This window comes from Propithecus coquereli, unplaced genomic scaffold (genome assembly GCF_000956105.1).
Source record: "Propithecus coquereli isolate 6110/MARCELLA unplaced genomic scaffold, Pcoq_1.0 Scaffold75, whole genome shotgun sequence".
Taxonomy (NCBI): Eukaryota; Metazoa; Chordata; class Mammalia; order Primates; family Indriidae; genus Propithecus; species Propithecus coquereli.
The window spans coordinates 2,038,724-2,063,653 of NW_012153618.1; the positions used below are offsets into that span (position 1 = coordinate 2,038,724).

A 24,930-nucleotide genomic window follows, 5' to 3' on the forward strand; every position below is an offset into this window, starting at 1 on the left:
GGGATGTGCTTGGATGCCAGCGTCCCAGGGGCTTCCAGCACCTTCTGGGAATGGGAAGGGGAAGACTGCTGGTTAAGGGGCCTGATCACACGGGCTTGCAGCGCAGGGCAGGGACCCGCCTGGAGACCAGCAGCCAGGTAGGTTGGGATGCCTCCTTGCTGCCTATTTAAAACAAGCGTGAGGCAGGGGCAGAGAAGCCCTTCCTGCTCATATAACTCATTTCCCACCCGTGGTTAAGGGTGGAGGAACCTAGACACAATCGTCCCCATCCCAGGAAGCAGCTTCTGAGCGACCCCTGGAAGGAAAAGTGCTTCACTTTAGGCTGAACAGGAAGAGGGGGTGACAGGGACTGGGAACGCAGTAGTTCCAGACGCCCTTCAGTGCCTAGGGCACTGGTTCTTAGGCTAGAGTGTGCCCACGGCTCCTGGGGGAGCTTGTTGGAAACCCCCAGTCACTGAGCCTGGTGCCGGGATCTGATTCCGCACACCTGCGTGGAGCACTAACGATTCCAATGCAGAGGCCCCGGCGCCACCTGGAGAAGAGTGGACTAGACTGTCACGCACATGGTACATCTGGAGAGCGCCTCTTACCACAATAAGGGCTTTGGAGGCAAATTCGTACCTGTCCCACTAAGGAGGAGGACAGGGGCTGAAGGCAGCTAAGTCCACACTGTGCAGGCCGGAGGTCTTTCTTTCAAAGAGCTCGAGGCTCTCTCATTCACTAATCCTATGGCAGACGGGGAGTCAGCAGGCACTTGGATTCTCTGCTGCCACTCCATGGAGAGGGAAACTGAGGCACAGAAAAGAGGAAGGGATTAATCACAGTCAACCCACTGCCTGCTGCAGAACTGGGGCTGCAACCCGAGCCTCCCAACTCCAACGTGGGCCCGTCCACTCCTGAGGATCACGGGTCGGACCGTGCTCCAGCGCGGGAAGCACCTGGCTCCACACGGAGGGCACTGGCTGCCCCGTCCAGGAGCTGGGGGAACTGAAGCTCTCCCGAGTGCTCTAGCAAAGGCTTTGTGTTTGTTTTGTCCTAAAGGAAGCCCTGGGAGGAGATGGAGGAATTCTCTGATGCAAGATCCCCACCTGGGCTACAGGAGCCAGGGTGAGAGGCCCCAGAACAAGACTCCTAGGAGCTCTTGCAGCCAGGCCAGCTGTCCCTAGAACGGGGCTGCCCTCTACCCCTAACAAAGTGGCCTTTCCCCCTTGCCACTAAGGCTGTGGGCAGCCTCCCTGGAATGCTCCCCAGGGCTGTCCAGAGGGCTGGGTGCCGCTTTAAGCCCCTACCTCAACAGTCTCTCCCACTTCAGAAAAGTCCTCTCGCCACCAGAACGGGGGTGAAATCTTTCATGATGGGATTATTTCCTGGAGCACCTTAAAAATGAACTTGAGATAAGAACCTTTTAGCACATTTACGTGCTGTGAGGCATTGCTGTGCTTGGAGGGGCCTTGGGAAATGGGCTGTGCTCCTCCCTTGCCTCTCTGGGATGTGACCTCGGACTACCTTGTCACTGCCCACTTTTGGTGCTTAGAGAGCGTCCCCATGAAAGGAAGACTCTAGGGCAGCCTAGCATCTGCAGACGGCTGGCCCCATGACCACAGGGGCATCTCCAAGGCAAGGATCCCTCTCCCTCAGGACATGCCGGCGGCCCCCCGGCTGGTGCTGGGCTGCAGGAGTCTCCCGGAAGGCTCTGGGATGCAGTCCTTCCAAACCTCCACCGCCTCCCTGGAGGGTAGCATGGGTGGCTCCTGGGTCCCAGACCCCTCCACACAGGGGGCGCCCAGCTCCTCCTTCCTGAGCCCCGCACCTGTGAGGGAGGAAGGAGAATGGCAATTAGACCGAGCACACGATGGCCCCTTCCGTGATGGCCCTTTCCACGTCCAGCTTCGCCCCAAGGGCTGCTCAGTGAAGACAACGTGGCAGAACAGACTGAAGATGGGCTGGGATTGCTCTTCAAGCCCCTACGTGCTCCTACTCTGCTGTTCTTTTACCCTAGGACAGCAGATCTCAACCGGGGAGATTTTGCTCCCCTCCAGGAGCCATATGTCTGCCCTGGGGGCCATGTCTGGAGATGTTTTTGATTGTCACAAAGGGGGAGGGACTACTGGCATCCAGCAGGTGTCTAATGGGTAGAGGCCAGGGATGCTGCTAAAGTTCCTACGATGCCCGGGAGGACCCTGACCAAGAAATACCCAGCCCCGGGATCAACAGTGTCAAGGCTGAGAGCCCCTGCCTGGGAAGGGGGGCGTTATCATATAAAGTGTTTGTAGAAGTCCCACTGTCCCTATGGAGAGAACACCCTGCACGAGGGCGTGGCTGCCGTCATCTTCCTCTTCCTACAGGGCTGGACGCCGGGAACAACGCACTTAACAAGGGCACAGGTGATAGAGTCATCGCACCCTCCCTCTTGGCGCTCCCTGTCTCTTTTCCTCACCCCACCAGCCTAACTGTGGCTGCAGCGCCACGCTGCTTCCTACGAAGCCTCTGTCAGCCCTGAGACCCAGCCCCACTGCTGACGACTGCAGGACTGGAGGAAAGAAATGGGCGTGGAAGCAGCAGGAAGGAGACCAGCCAGAAGAAGACGCCAAAGAGAGAAACCACTGCTCTGCCCCTGTCAAGTGAACAAGGATGGCCCGGAGAACCCCAGTGCCTCGTGTGTTTTCTTTGGTTTTCAGTGACTACTCAAAGAGAGAAAATTTGTTTCTGGCTTTCAGCAACTTGCCCTCCCTTCTGATATAACTTCAACTCAAGTGAGTCCCTGACCCAAGCCCTCCCACCCAGCCAGGCTGTTTCTGCTCTGCCCTGCTCTGCGACTCCGGCCTGAACGCCCGGCCCTCCTGCACGGCTACCTCCTCCACAGCCACGCTGACCCGGGCTGACCTCTTTTCTCTGGAAAATTCCTGCATGGCCCAGAGTCCACACTGCCCCACTTAGAACATGATGACGCTGCCCCAGCCTGGCCAGCCTCCTAGTTATTGCCAGTGGTGGTCTTAGTGTTTAACTAATGCCATTTGCTATACTTGCCAGATATCGTTCCGAGTGCGTTAGGTATATTCACTCACTGACAGATGAAAAACCAAAGCACAGAGACTGACTTGCCCAAGGCCACGCTGTGAGTTAGGGGCAGAGCCAGCGTTGAACCTGGGCAGACAAGCTCCAGAAGTCTGCACTCTCCGTAGTATGCCCTACTGCCTGGAGTGTGTGTGTCTTTTCTCTCTAGCTGGGTCACAGGCTCCTGGAGGGCAGGTATCGAGGTCGCACTGGCTGAACAAACGGCTGGGCACACTACAGGACCTCCACAAGCACTGCAGACCAAGCCTATCTTGCTGGCTGACTTGATGAGATCTCTGGCTCAGCACGGGACTGGGAAGACAAGATTGTCTTGCTTTGTTTTCCCACATCCAGGAACTCTGCCATGTGTACTTACTCTCATGGGAGCGGGCTGGCACCTGGGCACAGGCGTAGACGTGGCTGAAACGTCGGCCTGAGGAGGTCAGGTACCAGTGCTGGATGGCGGGCTGGGGGTCGTACTCTGTGACTGCCACGCCATTCACAGCTGTCATCATGAGCATGTTGAGCACCTCATTGGAGAGCTTGGTCCTCTCATCGGTCCTGATGCGGTTCATGGCCTTAAACCCCCGCTCGCAGCAGGACGTGGAGATGGGCACACAGACTACCACGGCCATGAGCTTGCTCAACAAGGGGAAGCGGTAGTGCTGGGCCAAGGCATTTTTACACAGCATGGAGAACGGCAGGTTCTGGGCATTGGTTTTCAGGCCCAGCCACTCCTCCAGCAGAGCTTCTTCACTGTATCCTCCAGGGAGAGCGAGCTCGAAATACCTGGCAAGGGTGAGAATATCATCATTCCCAAAAGTGGCAAGTTCAAGCCCACTTGGCCAGGCCATGGTGTCAAACACCTCCATGTTCTTGAGCTGTGGGGGACGGTCTGCGTCAAACCTCTGCTGGAGGTACTCAATCCCGGTCAGGACTGTTCTCTCCCTGTCTGCCTGGAACCGCTGTTCTGCCAGCTCCAGTCTGTCCAAGGAGATGCCATGGAGCTGCCCATCCTTGAAGCTGGCATTGAACTCTTCCTCTTTGGGCCCTGCCTGGTGACACAGGGTCTTCAGTGCTACGTAGGCTCGGCCCAGCGTGGCATTCACCTCTGTAACCAGCACGATCTCCTTCTGGCACACCTCAGACAAGGGCCTGTAGATGCTCAGGAAGTCTAAAAGGAAGTGGCAGAACTTGATGAAGTGGAAGGCCTTCATCAGCTTCAGCAGGCCCTTGGCCCTGTGCCCAACCTGGCCCCCAGCCTCTGCCACGCTCTGGAGGTGCCGAGTGAGGGCCGGCCAGCTCACGAGGAGTGCGTTTAGTGTGCGCCTCTTACTGGCCACCCACCTGACAGCGTTCAAGTCCTTCAGGCGGGTGATTTCCTGCTCCAGTGGAGCTGCACCTTCCTGCAGCTCGTTCAGCCTCTTGTTTGAGGATTGATAAAACTTGAAGACGGTACGGATGTGCCGGTCGCACTTCCTCACCAGATCGATGTTTCCACATGCGTCCACCACGGCCAGGTGCAGCCGGTGGGCCACACAGTGGACCGGCAGCAGCTGGGGGATAACCTCCTGGAACTTGTCCACAAGGCCTCCTCTGCAGCTCAGCATGGCTGAGCCATCTGTTCCCAGGCCCACCACCCAGCCAGGCTTCCGGAAAGGGATGTCTAGCTCATCCAGGGCAGAAACAATGGTCTCAAAGTACCCGTCCGCTGTCTCGCTGTAGAGTGGGGCCAGGGTGATGTATGACTCCTTCACCTCCAACTGCTTCAAGTAGCGGACATAAATCCCCACGCAGGCTTGGTCAGAGGCGTCAGTGGAGCTGTCCAACAAGACGCTCACACAGGGGGAGTTCCGGACATCGTCAAGGATCTGCTTCTTCAGAGTCTCGGAGATGTACTTGATGAACTGAGTGCATGCGGTGCGGTTTCGGTACTTGCCTAAAATCACGGTCCCAGTGCTTTGGAGGAGCTGCAGGATTTTCTCAAAGTCATTCAGGGGCCTTGAGTGGTAAGCGATGGAATAGGCGGCATTGAAAAAGTGCTCCATGTTCGCCATGAGGTCGCTGGAGATCTCTGGGACCAGGGCGGTCTGGGGATTGTCTTCTTTGATTTCAACAGTGTTGACACAGAGCCTGTGTGCTTTGCTGACTTCATGGTATTTTAAAGTCTCCACTTTAAAAGGCCCAGTGTAACCTCTGACTAAACGAGATGATTTGTCATGGAGATTAGGTCTTTCTTTGCAAGCTGAGCAGAAGAGCTTCGTCTCTTTTGGGTCAATTACTAACCATGGGAACTGCCCAAACCACGACCTCTGAATCGAACGGGGTCTGTAAGTCCTCTTGATTTTCCTAGGCCCGTCTACTTCTACTTCACAGATGCTGGAGCCGCAGTAGGAGGTACACATCTCCAAAGAAGGAGCTGGAAGCAGTGCAGAGTCTACAGCCGAGGCCTGTGTGTCTACCTCTCCAACAGCCACCATCTTCTTTTTCCCTTTGGAGAAAATGAAATTGTGCTTGGTTCCGCTGCCCAGAACTCTGCAGTCTTCTCTCAGCTAAGATAACCCCAAATTCATTAAGTACCCCTTACGCAAAGCAAAGATGACTAGGATCCACCTTTCCAGAGATCATTAGTGGCTCCTATTTAAATCCCTCCCCATTATCAGTGAAAGTCAGGCTGGCTCCCCAGCAGTTGCTACTAATTCTTACGGGTTTCTTCTCCCACTCTCTGTCCCCACTGCTACCCTGGGATCATGTGACACCAGATACACAACAGGTATGGGATGAGCACAGCTGAAGTAATGTTGTATGAGTTGCCATAGCTACCGGGGGCCCTGCACGTGCCCTCAGAACTCAGTAGGCCTAGACTCACCTGGAGGACCACCCTTCCCCCACTTTGGCCCGTTCGGGTCCTTGATCCAGGGCGCAGCTCTCCGTTCCAGTTTGGAGATCAAGTCTGGTTTGGCAGCCGCAGGCCCTGTTGCAGGAATGAAGAGTCTTGCTGATATCACTGCTATACACCATCAAGTCAAGTAGCCCGCCTCAGACTAGACCTGGCCCCTGAAATATACAGGGATGCCTCTGGGTTCTGTCCTTGATCAAGGCTAGTCAGCCAGGGGCAGGCCGAGAGCACACATGAGCAGAGTGCCAAAGAGGAGGCCAGGAGAAGGTGAGCCCCTCAGCCAGGATGGACAGCTTCCTCAGCTCGGGGGCCAGCCATGGGGGCCGCAAGCTTGCAAGATGCATCCAGGGGTAGGGAAGGGCGGAAATAGGAAGAAGCACGGGGGATAAAACATAAGGAGAGAGAAGGCAGGGATGAAAAAGACAGCCACATGGGAAGCGGAACGTGCCACCCACAGCTGGCCCCCTGCACACACCCACAGCAGGCAGCCAACCACACGGGTTACCTGACGGGGCACTTGCAACGCCTCTTGAAAGTATCTACCACCTGCCATGGAACCTGAACTCCAATGAAAACACAGACTTGTGTCTTTGGATATCGTCCAGGGGTATGCGAAGAAATTGCTTCCTTTATTTAAGATACAACCCACTACTATCTACTTACATGCTTTGTATGTGTCTATGTGAATGTGTGTGTAAACTTTCTTTGGAAGGACACGCAAGCAACCTGTCAGTGCCTCTGGGAAGGAAGTGAAGGACAAAGTCAAAGGGAGATCATTTTTCACCACTCATCTTTTGGATCCCTTGAACATATTTATATTGACTATACACATATGTATATGTGTGTATCTGTATACTTGTTACTAATAAAAATATAAATAAGTAAATTGCTCAAGTGTGGTAGATTGAACATATATCCTTCTTAAAACATCTCTAAAATGAGAGCAAAGGAATAATAATAATAAAAAGAAGCACGAGCACAACAGAAACATTGGACTAGAAATGCTAATACGTTTTTGGAAGAAGGAAGGAGGTAAAAGAGAAGAACTAACAGAGCTGAACACCAAATGCCTGTCGGGGGAACATGGAGAAGCAAGATGGTTTGTACCACAGAATCCCAGAAAGATTCAGAAACGGCGGTAGCAGCTGTGGGAGCCTGTGGTAGGTGAGGAATCGGGGGGAGCAGGGAGCTCAGAGTCTGCACGAAGACCTGCTGGAGCCCAGCTCCTCTTGCCTATTCCAGGAAACCAGGAAACACCACCACCTCACCCGGGAGGAGAACAGAGACTGAGGCTACAAAAACACTAACCAGGAAGGCTGCAGAGCCCGCATGCTGGGTATAGTGGAAGGTGAAGGAGAGTGTGGCACCTACGGACTGAGGGGTGCAGCACTCAGTTCCAAGCATGCTGGCTGGGCTTGTTATACCCTCCAAGCAGGAGACGGGGAGAGTATTCTTTGGGGCAATGGAGTTGCCCCTCCCTCTCCCCTCAGAGACCTGTGGATACTGACTTTTGCAGGTTCCTCAGTGAGACAACAGATTTGCTGCTGATCACCCAAAAATGAAACTGATGCCTTGGTGTGTCCCAGACATGCACAAAGCTTCCAATTGTTTTTTTAAGGCTTTAATGTTACAGAGGAATGAACCTAGAGAGAATTATTTAAGAAAAGCCTCTAGCATGAAACAGGAGACCAAAATAAGTGGGAAAGAGGATTAGAGGAACTAGAATATTGCAGGGAGCGAAACAAAACTTCAAAACAATGAGAATTAATATTACCAGAGAGAAAAATCATGACAGCCACCCAAGAAAAGAGCAATAAGAGTGCTAAGAAACTTAAAAAACCCAGTAGAATGAAAAATAAATAAACAGCATTGTTGCAAAATAAAATTGAGGAAATCTCCAAGAAAGTAGTACACGATACTACTTGTGTAGAAGATAGAAGCAGAAAATAAGAGAGAAAGAAAGAAGCAAACAAACACACAGAAAACTAGGGGCTCAATCCAGGAAGTCCAATATCTAACTAATAGGAATTTATGGAAGAAAGAAAAGAGAAAATACATAGGAAGAGACCATAGAAGAAATAATACAAGAACATTTCCCCAAACTGAAAAATACGAGTTTCCACATGGAAGGGAAGCACCAGATATCCAGAACAAAAGATTAAAAAACGCCCACATCAAGGGATATCATTAAAAATTTGAGAACACTGGAATCAATTTTAAAAGCTTTTGGAGTGGCTTCCCTGAGCAAGAGTGAGACCCTATCTCTACAAAAAATAGAAAAATTAGTCAGGTGTGGTGGCATGCGCCTCTAGTCCCAGGTACTTAGGAGGCTGAGGCAGGAGGATCACTTGAGCCCAGGAGTTTGAGGCTGAAGTGAGCTTTGATGACACCACTGCACTCTAGCCAGGGCAACAGAGTGAGACCCTGTCTCAAAATAAAACAAAACAAAAAACAAAAACAAAAAAAAAACGCTTTTGTAGTGGGAAAAAAAGTCATGTTCAAAGATTCAGGCATTAAAAGGCATTAGACTTCTCAATGGCACCAGAAAACCTAAAAAAGCAATGCTTTCGAAATGCTGAGGAAAATTATTTCCAACCTAGAATTCTATCCGACCAAGTTATCAATCGTGAGGTTATGTTTTCAGATATACAGAGTCTAAAAAAGAGTCCCCCCCTGCACCCTCTTAGGAAACTATTAAAAGATGTGCTCCAACAAAATGAAGATATAAAGCATGAAAGAAGAAGAGACCGACCCAGGAAATGGGGGCAAGACTAAAGCCACAGGTGTGCAGCCAGCCTAAAGAGAGACCCGGTTACACAGAGCAGAGGAAGGGAAGGCCCAGCGAGGGATGTCTTCAGGAAAAGAATGAAACTGAGCGATCACAGGATATTTGGCCATGTGTAAAAGACTCCTCAGGGGAGTTTTATAATTCCTCTGCAGAGTTTGGAAAGAACTGGTGAGAGTATAGAAAATTAGCAAAAGAAAAAAGAAAAAATTCCAATTCCAGGGAAAAGAAGCCCTGCAATGAAGGAAACATCATCATAATATACTTGCTTAGCAGTAAATAATGCACAATCATAACTAGGCAAATAATTTACATTGATTTAACCAAGAAAGTGTGATATACCTGCTCTGAGAGGATGGAGGGAAGAGAAGGGGCCCAGGTGATGTAAGAGGGCCAAATCTCCATCTTCCACAGTGGGAATCAATAGATAGTATCTAAAATCAATAAATCAGGAATAGCAATAAACATATGCAACGGGATATTAAAGTGTGATTCCGTCTGCCTGTTTTAGCACAAAAAAGTAGGAGCCAACCATCTCACATTCCAAAGCTAGACCACCAAAGCGCAACTTGGAACGAGGACGGCTGAAAAACTGCTGCCATGAGCCCAGCCCTCACCCACTGAGAGGAAGTCAAAGCTGAAACGGAAGAGGTCATGAAGTTGGGTATCAGGGATGTTTCTGGAAAGAGCTGCCAAGTGTATTGTGAGTCCCTCTCCGCAACCAGGGGAGGGTAGGATGCTCTCTTTCCCTAACCTGACCTATCCCTAGAGCTGAATCCAGGCCTGGAAAAGACTAAACGTGGCAGACGCTGACTGATGGCACCTGAGAAGCCGTGCTGGGCATGGCCTGCGTTCCCAGGGTTTGTCAGGGCAAAGATCTGTGAGTGCTTTCCCTGGTCCAGACAGGGCCGTGCAGGGAAGGAGAAGAGGCCTGGAGTCATCTTAAAGGGACTGTGCCCAGGACCGCCATCTATTGGTGTGATGCTCCCATGAGGGAGCCTGTATAGGACAGACTGCCAGAGAAGACATTTACCCAAGTCAAGGCAACTGCAAGTGAGAGGTCCTGGTGGCCGAGGGGTCTGCAGAACCCACAAACACACCCGCAGAGTCAGTGTTAAACTATCACGGTTCCAGGTAGCTGGTATCAGATCACATGCCAGGCAAAACCTCTCTTGCACCTCTCTACGCACCTACCCACCACGCTGCTCCCACCCAGGATGTGTCAGAAAGGCTGACGATGAGAGGTGGCCCCTGTCATCACGTTCAGTTGCATGGCAAAGGGACCTCAGCCAGTGGACCTGACCTATTCACAGGAGCCCTTTAGAAGTGGAGAGTGTTGTCAGGCTGGCAGCGGACTGCGAGGTCAGAGCTTCAAAGCACAAGATGATTCCACACTGCTGCTGCCTGAGGGTGGAGGAGACGCCGCGGAAATGACCTGAGAGCAGCTTCTAGGGGCCGAGCCGCTCCCTGGTTGACAGCCAGCAGGAAACAGGGACCTCGGCTCTACAACCACAAGGAACTGGATTCCGCCAACAACGGCAAAAGCCACTGATTATTTCTAGACATAAGAATAAAAAAGCTACCACAGGAAAAACATAGAGGATTCCTATAACACCCAGTACAACGCGATCATAGTGTTTCAAGATAAAACACAAAAAAACATTGAGAAATAGTTGAAAGATTTTTGAAAAGGGCTTTTCTTGACCACAAAAATTATGACTGAGGTTTTCTTTTTCAAAAATTGAGCTCACTTGGCCAGGCGCGGTTGCTCACGCCTGTAATCCTAGCACTCTGGGAGGCTGAGGCGGGCGGATTGTTTGAGCTCAAGGAGTTCGAGACCAGCCTGGGCAAGAGCGAGACCCCATCTCTACCAAAAATAGAAAGAAATTAATTGGACAGCTAAAAATATATAGAAAAAATTAGCCGGGCATGGTGGCACATGTCTGTAGTCCCAGCTACTTGGGAGGCTGAGGCAGTAGGATTGCTTGAGCCCAGGAGTTTGAGGTTGCTGTGAGCTAGGCTAACGCCACGGCACTCACTCTAGCCAGGGCAACAAAGTGAGACTCTGTCTCAAAAAATAAATAAATAAATAAATAAATAAATAAATAGAGCTCACTCGAAGGAGAAGTTCTACTTGTAAAATATAATTAAAAGATAATGCAAAATATTTAGTTTTCAACTCTTAAAGCATTTGTCAAGCGGGAGGGGAGTGTGGGAGATAAAATAAAAAACCAGCCAAAGTAAAAATCATAACTGGAGATTCTCCACTGTGTTTCAACGCTATTTTATACTCCAATTATTGGCTTGATGCCTTTTAAAAGGTCACTTTTAAGCATACAGATCATTTATGCTGGGCCATGGTTACAGTCTCCAGGCTCTTTAAAATGCTTTTGTATCTCAAACATGAAAAATTGTTTAAATTGGGGGACAGTTAAAGGATAGTCACTAAAAGGAATCACACACACATAATTCATTTTCTAGACTCCTGTACCCGTTTTAAACACCTGGTCAACTGAAGAGGCCACGCCCACCCCCTATAAAGCCTTCCTGATTCCTGCCTCTGACCGGCAAGCAAAATTAGTCCCCCTCCTCTGATTATATTTTTTATGCATTCAAATAAGACTTAACCAAGACTGAACTGTACCTAGTTAGCTAAGACTTCCCTACTTCCTTACTTATTTAAATTAAAAAGAAAAATGACAAAATGCTTAGATTATGCTCTGCCAAAACACGAAACCCGAGGGAACAAGCACACTGCAGGAGAAGCACGAGGTCAACACTGACTGCAGCTACTTTCTCAGCTGTCTGCGGGGCTCCAGAGCGCATGTGTCGCTACTGCTGGTTACTTTAAAGGAAAACCCAACATTTTCTAAGTAGGTGTGCATTTTTTACAAATGAATTTTCCCCTCATTCTCGCTGCTTTTCAGCACAGTAGGAACAGTGATGCTCTTTGAAGGGACACTCTGGACCTAGGGCATGATTACAAAACCTCTGGCGCTACAAAATAATTAAGTCATTTCTGAATGTTTGGGGAGGTGTTTAAAAATTATGAACAATGATGAAAACGCCTATATAGGTCAAGAATGTTTAGAAGATAATCCAGATCTTAGCTGCACCCAAAAGGGCAGTGTAAAGATGGGGATATGACATCAATTAAATCATAAATATTCTTACTTCTTGTTCTGCAGAAGTTATGACACAGGTTGCTCCTGGAACTCCTAAGTTACGTGCAGCAGCCTGTTCTGCAAGGTTTCTGTTATAATGTATGTTAGTGAAGAAATAAATAAAAGCTTTATAAGATGAAAAGTTGTCTTTCCAGCTTAATGCTATTAATACATAAGAACTTTGGGTATTTTCCAGGAAGAGGCAAAGGCAAGAAAAAGAAACAGACGCAGGAGATGAGAACACTATCTGAAACAGTAGTAACCACTACTGCCCTCATGGTCCTCCTAAGTCCAAACCCAGTGACCCCTACATTGATGGCTGCCACCCCTTGCAGGCACCTGGGCAGGATGAAGGCCCCTTAGCCCTGAGCAGCACAGACAGAAGGGCGGATCCACTCGGAGCCCTTTAGCCTCCACAGCTGTGTTCACATTGTCCCCTGTCTCTGCCATGTCTTGATGCCCTTCCTCCTCTGGTTTCAAACTCAGTTAAAGTCTTTCCTATGCTAGAAAGCCTTTCTGCTCCCTCCTGCCATACCCTCCTCTTCGGTACCCCCAGCGTACTCTTCCAGAAGCTCTGTTATGGGAGACTGCATTATTTCATAGCTTCTTATTAAAATGTCTGCCTCTCCCACAAATCTGCTAGCCCCCTGAAAGCAGAGACCTTGGCTCATTTGTGTTTAGCTGGTACAGAGTAGGTACTCAATAAATATTTGGTGGAGGATGGACGGATGTATGGACAAGTGGATGGATGAAGAGGTGATACAAGAACCTGAAGCAGGGAGGGTTCTGAGGGACAGAAGATACCACCTTCCCTGCCTGTGTACAGGGAGAGGGCAGCAGCGGGACGACGACCACCAGCCACAGCTGCCCTGTGGGTTTCCCAAGTCAAATGATGATGGCGAATAAAAGTCTCCAGGAGTCTTTACCCAGGGATGCCAAGAGCTCGTAATTCAGGCGCATCACGTCTCTGTACAGCTCCTTCTGCCGCTTGTCTAGCATGCCCCACTCCTCCCGGGTGAAATACACCGCCACATCCTCAAATACCGCCGGCAGCTCCTCTAACACCACAGGGACCTCCTCCAACAGCCCCTCTTCAGAAAGGTCCTGCAACAAAGAGCAGCAGTCACTTGGCACGCCTCAGTCTGATGCCTGCGTGACACTTCCAGGGGTCTTCTTAAGACCTACTCCTCCTGGGAAGCTCACCAAGCAGCCCAGACGCGCTCTGAGGAATTAGTTTATCCAATGAATGTCACAGAATCAAATTCATGAGGCTGAGAATTAGTAGGCAAAAACCAAATGAGCCTCAGTCGGAGCCTAAGATCTCCCAGGAGGAAATAAAAACCTATGGAAAAAACAGGCATCTCAGTAGAGCCTGTGACTGCACCTTGTCTTTAGAGTCCTAAGAGCAGTGCCTTCTGCTCATCCATGACCACACAGGTGACCGTCTGCCTCCAGGAGCACCTGCTAAGATTTCCCAGTGGGATGGGAAGGAAGAAGTGGTCAAAAAGAACTAAAAATGCTTATAGTCAGTGAATAGGTTTACACATGCCTCACTGCTAAAGGAATTCCAATTATAAAAGGTTAGACCTATTTATTACTTTCTAATACTAAAAAATATCAGGAACATGAACATGAAGAGAAATGAGCTTCACTGTTTTCCTGCATTCTGGAAAAACTTAAGCTTACTAACTTGAGCCAGATTCCTTACGACGTTAGCTATGAGGAACATCTGAGCCATCCCCACCGGACCCCTGGAGGGGGTATTAAAAATGACTTACAGTAAAATCCCACTTGTATGCCATAGGTAAGAAATGGGGAGGGTTCTAGTTACTCACAAATTCCAATTAAAGTTTCCTCAGAGGCCAACTTTCCAATGAATTTGATAATTACAAAATAAACCTAAGGTGAGCACAAGAGTCACCCAGGTCTGGCAGTGCTATGGGCAGTGGAGGGACAGCACCGGGCTGGCAGTCAAGGGCGCTGGCAGAGTCCAGCATTTACCACAACAGCTCTTGGACACTGGACATGTCACTTCCTCAGGTCTCAGTTTTCTCCCAACACGATGAGTTTAATAACACTTGCTCTCTCAGCCTCACGGCAACGTGAGAAACATTACATTGAACAACGTGTGTGAGAAAAAACTTGCAATGTTTAAAAGTCCTACATGATTCCAAAGTTAAAGCTGAAATTTTACAAATACTGATTAAGAGTTCTGTCATTGTTTTGTGGCTGTAGATTATTTCTTAGAGTTCTGTAGATTATTTCTCAGAGTTCTGTGTTTGTTTTGGATTCTGAATGAAGATTATTGTTCCCGTTATATCAGAAGTTAGAATGCTTTGTTGCAGTAATTATGTTTTGTTATTTGCAAAAAGGAGATAATAATAATAGAGTTGTCTGAATTAAATGAGATAATACATGTAAAGCACTTAAAACAATGCCTAGTACATTATAAGCATATTAGCTTATGATAACATTATAATGATAACAGTGAGTATTGCTATTGTTCTTCTTTTCCAGCATTGTTATGCAATGTTATTCTCAGTACATAATCCTTCTCTGTAAGATACAGCAATCACAAATGTATTACCTTACTGCAGGATTCAACAGCATCATTACATAAAACATTAATGTTTGAAGAGTTGTTGATGTCATCAGTGATTTCTTTTTGCCTCAAATTTGAAACGCAGTCTAGATACAAGGCAGGAATTTTTCCATTCCCCCCAGGGTCCTCTAGTTCACCTCTTGAGGTTGGCAGGAGCTCAGCCATGCTACCAAAATCTCCCAGAGGCCCTGGGGTGTAGAACATGGGATAATCTGCAGTGAAGAGGTGCTCTGGGCTGGCCAGTCCATCTCCAGGTGGGTCTCTGATGCTCTGGAAACGGGCTGCCCAAACAGGGTCCTTTGCTGCCAAGGCACTGACACAGAACAGGTGCGCTTTACTCTTGGCATGGTATTTGAGAGTCTCCACCTTGAATGGTCCTGTATAACCTTCTATTAATCTTGACCGTTTGTCCCTGACAGATGGGTATTCCCGGCAAGCAAAGCAAAACAGAGCCGTCTGTTCCTCGTTCATGATCAACCATGGAAACTGCGCAAACCACGACTTCTGGATAGACCGGGGCTTTAGGAGTTTCTTGCTTCTTCCTGTCCAGTCTCCCTCGATGTTGCCACTGTCCGTACTGAAGTGGGAAAGGCAGGCTTTCTTCTGAGGCGGGAGGTATCGTCTACTCTCCCTGGCAGGAACTTGCACATCCATTTCTTCCAAGTAGCCCATCTGGTTTTTTCCTTTAGAGAAAAGAGACAAATGGAATTTGCTTTAAAATCCTATGGTTAGAGCCACCGCAACTCATGGGGCTGTCAGATATTTCACACATGGAAGGTGAGAAGTGCACACTCTGACAAAAGCGACACGGCCTCCACTTGAATTCTCGGATTCCAGTCCCTCCAACTCCACAGGCCGTGCCTCACCTAATCCAGAAGAAAGTCAAAGGGATGGGCTTTAAGCAAATCCTCCTTTTTTTTTTTTTTTTTTATTCAAAGAACAGATACACATGGCCAGAAGAAGATTTTTGCAATTTCATCTACGAAAATGTGAGATAGCAGCACCATCTTCAGGGGCCAAAACTTAGTTATGGATAAGAACATTGACGTAATAGAACACAGCGTTAAAAAAGGTCATTTAAGTCGCACAACACAACTCCTTGCTCAGCAGGAATCCCCTTCAGTAGTAGGCCTGACACAAAGGCATCTGCATTTTGAGAACTACCTAACGCCTGGGCCGACAGTTTTGGTCCCTAGATAGTTTTCCTTAAGCTGTAATCATCTTTGAGCATTTCTACCTCAAAAGTACTGGAAGCTGATCCAGCCCTCTAGAGAAACTCAAGTCTAATTCCTCCCATATATCACAACCCTTCAAAGAGGTAAGAATTTTTATGACCTCATTAGGATTCTTCTTCAAGCTGAACGAGAAGTTTCTTTACTTACTCCTAAGATGAAACGCAGCTCAGACGACTCTAAGTCTCCTGGAACCATTTTCTACGCACCAACGTAAGTGCAGATGCCCAGTGGCCAAGAACTCAACATTTTGTGAGCCAGGCTACCAAGACTGGTCTATTGTGTAGACACAACACTGTAATACCCTAAGAGTACAAAGCTGTTAATAAAGAGTCAGCAGGCTTAAAATTAAGAGCCAAGCAAGGAACCATGGAACAAAACAAATTAGTGTCTGTGATTCTTCACAGAGTCACAAAGCAGTCTAGAGCTCCTCGTGTTCCACCTGAGGGAAATCATCAGGGAGAGCAAACTTTCGTGATTCAATTCATACGGGATCTCATGCCCCGCTTCCCTCTTCTCCCTTAGTTGGGGCGGGGTTAATTCAGTCATCTTACGTAATGACAAGATGCCACCTGGCCTGGCTCTAGCTAAGGCAACCCCTGAACAGGAGAGGCTTATTAAAGGAGGAAGGAAAAAATAAATCCCTAGAACTCAGCAGACAGCTGTTCATTCATTCACTGATTATTTATTACGCAACTGTGGTGTGCCAGGCATTGTTCTGGGCTCTGGGAATACAGTGGTAAATAAGACAACGTCATGCTTTAATGGAACTTATATAAATAAACATAACTCTCAGGTAGAAATAAAATAAAGGGAGACAAGAGGTTGGAGAAGGATGTTGGGAGAGGCGTGTATATTTCGATGAGGTGACAACTGGCTGCATTCGTTGTGTGTGTCGGTAGAGAACAGAGAGGACAGAGGATGAGACTGGGGTCCTCGCACCTGCTCCCTCTCCAGCTGAGCACCCACCTCTGGTGCAGGTCCACACTCACCTGGGTGATGGTCCAGGAGACTCCTCTGGTCCTGGACATTGCCTAGCCATGGCTCTGGTCCTTGCCCAAACTTATAGAACAGCTCAGGATTAGCAACAGTTGGTCCTGAGTCAGGAACAGAGAAAAGCACTGTGAGGGCCTGGCTCCACGTCCCAACATTAAGGAGACATCTGTTTGTGGCATCCTCTCGGCATGGTAAGATAACAGGTCAAGGAAGAAAGCAGGAATCTCGATGGTTTAGTGCTGTGGTTTAGAAACTTGGATATCCATGGGACTCCTAAAAGAATGGGGGACTAGGTGAAAGGAACAAGGGTACAAGCAAGGCTAAAAAGGTAAGAAAATGACGGTTAAGAGAGAGGCTCACAAACCGAAATGGTGGGAGGGAACAGCCCAAAAATATAACTAAGGAAACCAGGCTGGACCTGGGGGGCTGCAACAACCTAGAGGACTTGGTCCTGCATAAAGGGGACAGGCTCTACTCAACTCCAGAAGGCTGCTGCATGGCCCCGTTTGTCAAGAGAAGCCAGAAATCCATATTTATGTGAAAACTCCCAATGGTTAAATATTGGCAACTCACTTAAATATTTTTAAGAAGCCAAACAAAAGCAGTGGAAGCCAAAAAAGCAAAACAAAACTCTAGTCTGTGAGCCAAATCTGGCCCATGAGCTGCTACTTTGCAACTTCTGGTTTAGAAGAATCAGTGGTTTCCAAACCTTAGCAGGCACAGGAAGATGACTCAAACTAGCTCCAATTCTTCCACCCACAAAAAGCTGAGATTGTTGCTCCTACCATGCCTTAGGTAGGGATCAAGGTGAAATAAGGAAAGCATGGTAGACAGTTATCGAACTGAAATCAGCAAACAGTACATATGTGTGCACACACATGTTGAAATACAACCATCGTTGTCCTTGGTGCAGAAAGTCTACCCAAAGAAGCAGAGAAAAGAACATTCAGGAAATAGAAAAAATAAAAAATACCTATATTTATGCAAAGTTTTAACTGTTTTATCTCACTAAATTTCTAAAACAACCCTAACAAGAAGGAAATCAAGGCTTAAAAAGGCCAAGGGCACTCACGTATCCAGTGGTAGAGCTGGGATTGAAGCCAGATTTCCACACTGCAAACCTGAAGTTCTTTCCACCACCACTTCCTACCTCCAATGTCCTATGGTCTACAAATCTATAGGCCATTTCCCTTCTGGCACCCTGGGGTATCCTGAGGCACCCAGGAGACAGACCTCAAGGTCTAGCCAGACTTGTGCCAGACTTTCCTACTTCTCTTGACCAATTTAAAAGGAAAAAAGATAGGGTGGCATGTGAATTTGCATGCAATTAAGTTAAATATGGGATTGAGCAGATAGTGGCATAAGGATGCCTAGAAAAATGATAGGATTCCAGAAAATTCTCCAGTATGTCCTGGCCCGGATAAGGTTGGGTGTGCTGGTCTAGACTGATGGTGGTGGGGACAAGGACAGGAATCCATACCCAGTGGTGCCACCAGCTTGTCAGAACCACAGATCTCCTTCTGCTGTTGACTCAGCAGCATCCATTCCTCCTGGAGCAAGTATACTGTGATGTCATCAAACGTCACAGGAGCCTGAAAAGGAAAAACGACAGCGAAGTAGCAACTTTTTGCTCAGATTTATCTTCCACATCAGCGTTCTCAACCACCTGAGGGCAGCCCTACCCTGGGAATATACCAGATTGAGGGGACTGTCAGTTTACATACATGCCCCACACCCCACCTCTTTCTCACCACCTGGGTGGAGGTCACTGAGATTGAGACTCATTCTTCTAGAAAGTGCCACACACTAGAACCAACCAGAGCCTTGAAGAAGGCTAACTCAGGAATTTCACAGCCTCTCCCTGCATGTTCTTCACATGCCTCCCACACACCTATTACTTCTCTGCCAAGGCTCAGCAACAATTTCTGGTACATTCTTTTATAAACTCTTGAATGGAAAATCTTCAGTCAGGAAGATGTGTGGTTTCTAGAAATAGCTGAAGGTAATTTAGAACTGTGTCTATGGATAAAGTCAATGACCAAGACAGGCAAAGCTTTGGGGCTGAGACCTATATCCCATGTGGCTTACGAAGAAGCTCTGTTGGGTATAGGAGTTCAGAAAGTGTTTTGGAGAGTTCTGGATCAAGATGGAAGATTAAACAAGTACCATTTAATTTTGCTTATTCCCTGTGAATTTAAAAGAAGACACCCCCTACCCAATAAAATACCTACTACAATCGGGAGCACAACAAGTAGACACCAGCAATACAATTGTGGAAACTGAAAAGCAGATGAAAAAGTAGTAACTGAGCAGATCGAGGAAATCGAAACCTCACCCGGCAGTGGGCAAAGCTGAGAAACAATCCAATTTACACCACTAAATCCTTGAAAGGCTCAGGATCTGGCAACAAGGGAAACCTCTGGCTTGAGAGTGAAGGCAGATAGGCTGAAATAATAAGAATTGGGGGAAAGCCGTTCCCAAGAAATGCCTCTCCAGGTTCCCCTACGCAGAGGCTCTGAGTTGATAAGCCCTCCCTCTTCCGTGTGCTCACAGCTGTCAGTCTCCCAGCTTTCTGGTCTTCCACTGTTAAATGTTAGCAGACTAGACTACCAGACATTTGAGGAAAGGTGCTAACAGGGACTATAGAAAGCAAAATAGATTGGCGGGGGAGGGTGCTAATGAAATAGGCATAGAGAAGAAAACTTAAAGAAATACCATCAGAGAGGTAAGATATTGCAGCCATGAAACAGTTACAAAAGAAATAATCAGAAAAGGAAATATAGTCAGAAATAAATTTATCTTTTTAAATTTTATACCATGAAAACTTATCACCTAGTCAAAGAAATAAAAAATAAATAAAATTATCAATAAAACATAAATTTCCCACCCCAAAGAGAAATAACATATTGGGAAACGGCTGCACACCATTTAAAACAGGTGAAATATACCAACACATCTTTTAAGAAAAAAGATAAAAATAAAATAGGTGAAATAACTATTTTAACTTCAGTAGTAGGTCCTTCTTAAGAAAAACTATATAGATAATTCTTATCAGTCGCGATCATAAATTTGAAAAATAATTTGAGTATTTTTCTTATGTTCACTGCAGAAAATTTAGACAATAGATCAGTGCTGTTTGCTTGACTGGTTGAAAAAGTATGGGGAAAAAAGAAAATTTAGACGATAAAAATAAACAGAAAAAAATGTTTTAAGATCACCCACATTCCCCTCATTGAAAAAGAATTACTGTTACATTTGGTGTATAACCTTCTAGTCTTTTGTCTATGAATATGTATGAATGTATAGTTTTAAAAATAAAAATGAAATTGTATGGCCAAACGTGTATGTTTTAAAAAACTATTTTCTCTAGAGTGTCTTCCAAAGCAAAGTGTGATTATGTTAACATTTCCAAAACCTATTGGAGGAGGGGCTCCACCAAAAGTAGTCAAACAGGAAAGGGGTCTACACAGATAGAGCCTAAGGATACTAATGTGGAGAAGTGGGGAAGGGAACCCCGAGATTATGCTAGAGGCAGATGCAGGATGCCAGTTGTACACCAGGACTAGAGGGCAACCTGTTCAGATCGGGGCAGGTTAAAACACTGTGACTAAGGACAAACAGGGCTCCCTGTTCACACCCACCCTTCCCCTAGCACGTACAGGTGGGCATAACGAAGGCCAAGGGACCCATCACTTTAGCTCCACAGTAAGGAGTACAGCTGAGACTGAACGTCTGCATAACGAAGTGTCTTCCCAGCAAGAGTGATTACACTAACACCTGGTACCTCTCCTAAGCAATATTATGGCAAGAGCCTTCTGATTCCAGGTGACTGCAACGTAAAGAAAACACAAATCTACTTGAATAAGAGGAATTCCTTCTCTGTGTATAATGCAAAGAATTATCTCCAGATGTTCTATTTTAGCTGTCCTCACTCTTTACAGGGTAGGGCTCTGACTCCTCAGGCTAAAGAAGTCCCCCCAGTTGGAATCCAACCCATCTTCCTAATCTCAGCTCTATGTATCACCCCACCTGGACTCTCTCCTCCTGCCAGATCAGCAGCATTGCAGTCAAACAGATCTTGCACCTTTCCTCTCTCTACACACCTGGTCTTTAGATCTCCTGACTGCCCATTCCCTCTCCCCGCACCTACTCAGAGTCTACCCACTCATCAAGTTCCAATTTGCATTCCATCTCTTTCAGAAGGGATTTCCTAATCATCACCCAAGCATTTCTCCTTCCCTTGAGCAGGGAAGACTTTCTATTCCCCCAGAGCCTGGCCCTCAGGAAACCTATTCTGATTGGCTTATTTTAAACCCCCTCCACTAACACCACCTTCTCCCCATCAACATATTATATTGAAAGTATTTCAATAAGCACTTCATTCATTTTTTCACTCAATATATATTTATCATTTAAGTGTTTCTTCTAAGTGCTTGGTACATGGTGATCTAAAGATATGAAGGGAGATTAAAAAAAGAGAGTAAAATCCATCTGGAAGTAATAGACCACTATGATCTAAGTGCAGTAATAGAGTTGTGTTCAAAGAAAAATGAGAGGGCCGTGATCACTTCTACGGGAAAGACAGAGAGGGCTAGGAAACAGAAATGTTGAGGTAGTAAGTACATACAGAAACAAGTACATATAGACTCCTATTGGAAACATCAACTACCCAGTCTCCTAGGAGGGCACATTAGGTGTCAGCTGCAGTGTTCTTCAAAGCACCCATGCCTTGCAGCAAAAGAGTTCCTGTAGCAATGGTATTTTATGAGCCATTCTTTCCTGGTGTATGTAACCTATTACATGCCAGGAACTGCTGCACTGTTCTAGCTGGGGATATAACAGAGAGTAAAGTCGACAAATATGCAAGTAAATAAGTAAATAAATGTGAGAATTCTGTATAGTGATGAGGGCTGTGAAGAAAATAAAAGAGCGTAATGGGACAAAGTGTGATGGGGAAAAGTCTGACTTTTATCCATTATTCTGCTAATGACAGGCAAGATATCCCACACTCAATCCAATGGCCCAAGGTTGCCTTTCATTAATAAAGATCACAAAATAGTGCCAAAGGAAGATTCTAGTAGTAGACCAAGCCACTACCTCAAGAGGACCCCTAGTCTCCCAGTTTTGAGCCAAAAAAATAAATAAATAACGATGTTCAGAACACAGCGGTAGAATAGCACAGCTATTCCCAGGCCTGCATCACTATCACTTGTTCACAATGCATCTTATACTGCCAGCTCATTCTGTAATCACTTTAATTTTGGGTAACTTCCTCATTTCCTAGGTTAGAAAGCAGATATACTGGGGAAGGGTGAGCACCTTTTTGAGACACCTTGCAATCAAGATTCCAATCGAAGGTGAAATTTCCAGTCCCTAGAGGTTTCAGTTAGTGGTTAGACCTGAAAGGACATCAAATTTATCCTCTGCCTCCCAAAATGTTTGTACAGTCATGTGTCACTTAACAGGAATACCTTCTGAAAAATGCGTCTTTAGGCAATTTTGTCATTGTGTGAACATTAAAGAGTAAACTCACACAAACTGAGGTTGTATAGCCTATTGTTCTAGGCTACAAACCTGAACAGCATGTTACTATACTGGATACTGTAGACCACTGTAACATAATGGTAAGTATTTAAGCAACTCCATATAGAAAAGGTAGAGTAAAAATACAGTACCAAAAAATGGTACACTTGTATTGGGCGCTTAGCACGAACGGAACTTCCAGGATTGGGAGTTGCTCTGTGTGAGTCAGTGAGTGCCAAGGCCTAAGACACTGCCGTAGACTGTACCAACACCACAAACACTGCACACGGTGCCTCTCCATTCCTACCCTTTGGCTCCCACTGGCGTCCTTTCCAGTCTCAAAGCCTGAAAACAAGCTGGCCTCTTCGCAACGCCAACCGTGGTGAGGGGAAATGGGCAGCACTCTAGAGGCTACACTAAGTTTATTAAAAAAATAATTTTCTTTCTTCAACAGTAAATTTACCTTAACATGCTATAACTTTATAAACTTGTAATTTTTTAAAACTTTTTGACTCTTGTAATAACACTTAGTTTAAAACACAAACACATTGTACAGCTGTACAAAATTTTTTTCTTTACATCCTTATTAAGCTTTTTCTATTTAAAAAAAATTGTTTTTAAACTTCGTTTAAAAGTAAGACATAAACACATACATTTGCCTAGGCCTATACATGGTCAGGATCATGAAGACATCACTAGGCAACAGGAATTTTTCAGCTCCGTTATAATCTTATGTGACACCATTGTTGTAGTAATATATGCAATCCCTCATTGACAGAAGTTATGCGGCACATGACTGTATCTCTCTTCTCCCATTAAAAGCTAAGAAAGTCTACAACTGAACACAGTATCTTGGAAATCAACCTCAAATCACTAATTCCAATATTTTATAACCCTCATTCCCCCTACATTTTGCTCCTCCTCATCCAAATTCACGTTCAATCTAACTAATCTGGGGATATTACCAAAGGGTAAGGGGCCATTTCCTTTACTTTTTTGTATCCCCATAGTACTTAACATAAGGCTGGCACGCAGTTCACCTTTAATCTTTCTTTAGGTTCTGTCGAGCTTTACTGTCTTGGACTGTGTACTCTGTAGGTTGCTGTGTCTGGAAAATGCACCACTGTAGCTTGTGGAGGGAAGGGAGGATGGAAGAGATGCTCGAGCAACAAATAACTTCTTTTGTAATTCAGAGTCTTTCCTAGTCTTCCCTGGAACAAGTACAGCATCAAAATTACCTCATTATTCTTTCTCCCTTTGCTGTGGGACAACCCTTCCAGGCTTGTGCAAGGTATTGAAGTGAAAGCTGCAGGACAGCTTCTGGAGGAAAGTGGTCCTTTCCTATTTATCCTTGTACACCCAGCATCTCACTCCATGCAAATCACAGATTACAAACGTTTATTGACATTTTTTTTAAAGAAGGGACTCAATAAGCACTGAAAAACATTTGTTGAGAGAATTCTCTCTGCGCCAAAGAAGAAACAATCTTCAAGAATTGGCAGCAAAGAACACTCAGAAAGATGTTATTCCTAAGACGCTGACACTGCCTCCAAGCCAGTGTGCCTACAACCACACTGGTCTTTGCTGGCACTGCCTGGGAGTTCCAGCAACCCTGTCAAACCCACTTAACTCTACCCACAAGCACTTCCTCCCCACCTGAAGACTGAAGCAAAATCTATGAAATATGCTTCTAAGCAATGCTCAGATACTTCACGAAGTAGATAATCCTCTTTTTCTTTTCAGTCCTTTTTTAGGAAGGAGGATCTAGGCAGGGCCAAGGCCCCACCCCGTCTCTCGATTCCTACTACCCTGTGGCTCCCGCCAGCGTCCTATCCAGTCTCAAAGCCTTAAAACAAGCTGGCCTCCTCACAACGCCGAAGGTGGTGAAGGGAAACGGGAAGCACTTTCGCCTCATTCCACTTTGCGAGCTACCCAATCTGGCATCCACAGAGCGGCCACTCGCCAGAAGGCGCTGGCCAGCCCCGGGGAGGGAGGGGAGCCGGGAGGATGCGCGACACGCAGAGCGGATGCGTTCGCTCCTCTCTTTGCCACCCTCCCAGAGGCGGCCGCCAAAGTGTGAAGAAAGAGGGAGCGAGCGGGCGGGTCCTTCCCTGCAACGCTGGCTCATCGGCGGGGCCTCCGCCCGAACCGCCCCGCCTCGCCAGAGCCCGGATCGGCGATCCACGGGAGGGGAGTGGGCGGCCCCAGGGCCCTTCCAGTCCTACCTTCCCCGACTCCCTGGGCTCCATGGCCCCGCTTTCAGTGGCCCGGCTCACCCCGCCACTGCCTCCAGGCCGCCCCCTCCCCCCGCGGCCTGGCCTGAGGTCCAGCCGCCGCGGCCACTGGGGACCCAGGCTCCCGAAGGGGGAGGGCGCCCTGGCGGGAACGGAGCGCTGCCCAAGAACTTCGCTCTACCACGTCGGGGGCCGGTAGCGCTGACAGAGCCGGGAGATGCGCTGAGTTGGGACTAGCGTCGTACCCAAAGAACAGCTTTACGGCAGCCGCCTAGCCCGAGGCGGCGGAGCACGACGGGAAATGTAGTCCGGCCTCGGTAAGCGGCTTTCCAGGCTGCTATTGGCTCCCAGAATGCGGGGTTCTGATTGGACGCCGCGTCGCTGCCCCGGTCTGTCCGGCGATGGTTACTAGGCAACGTCCCCAGGCGTTCTCCTGCACTC

General features: G+C 47.4%; 1 protein-coding gene across 1 annotated transcript; it reads right to left on the bottom strand.

Annotated features, from left to right (window-relative positions):
* Nucleotides 1-1,035: 1,035 nt before the first annotated feature.
* Nucleotides 1,036-24,673, bottom strand: ZNF862 (zinc finger protein 862). The gene is made up of 8 exons (XM_012662066.1): nt 24,481-24,673; nt 18,213-18,324; nt 16,729-16,833; nt 14,490-15,187; nt 12,829-13,006; nt 5,924-6,028; nt 3,431-5,545; nt 1,036-1,810 (listed from the first exon to the last, which is right to left on the bottom strand). Exons 1-8 carry the CDS (start codon nt 24,502-24,504, stop codon nt 1,635-1,637), a joined length of 3,513 nt encoding a protein of 1,170 aa, XP_012517520.1. The 5' UTR covers nt 24,505-24,673; the 3' UTR covers nt 1,036-1,634.
* Between the last annotated feature and the right edge of the window lie 257 nt (nt 24,674-24,930).

Coding starts and splice junctions, on each gene's coding strand:
- ZNF862 (XM_012662066.1), bottom strand. CDS start 24,504: ATGGAGCCCAGGGAGTCGGGGAAG. Junction 16,834..18,212: donor CAAGCTGGTGGCACCACTGG/GTATGGATTCCT, acceptor TTCCTGACTCAG/GACCAACTGTTGCTAATCCT. Junction 1,811..3,430: donor GCCAGCCCGCTCCCATGAGA/GTAAGTACACAT, acceptor CCTCCCTCACAG/GTGCGGGGCTCAGGAAGGAG.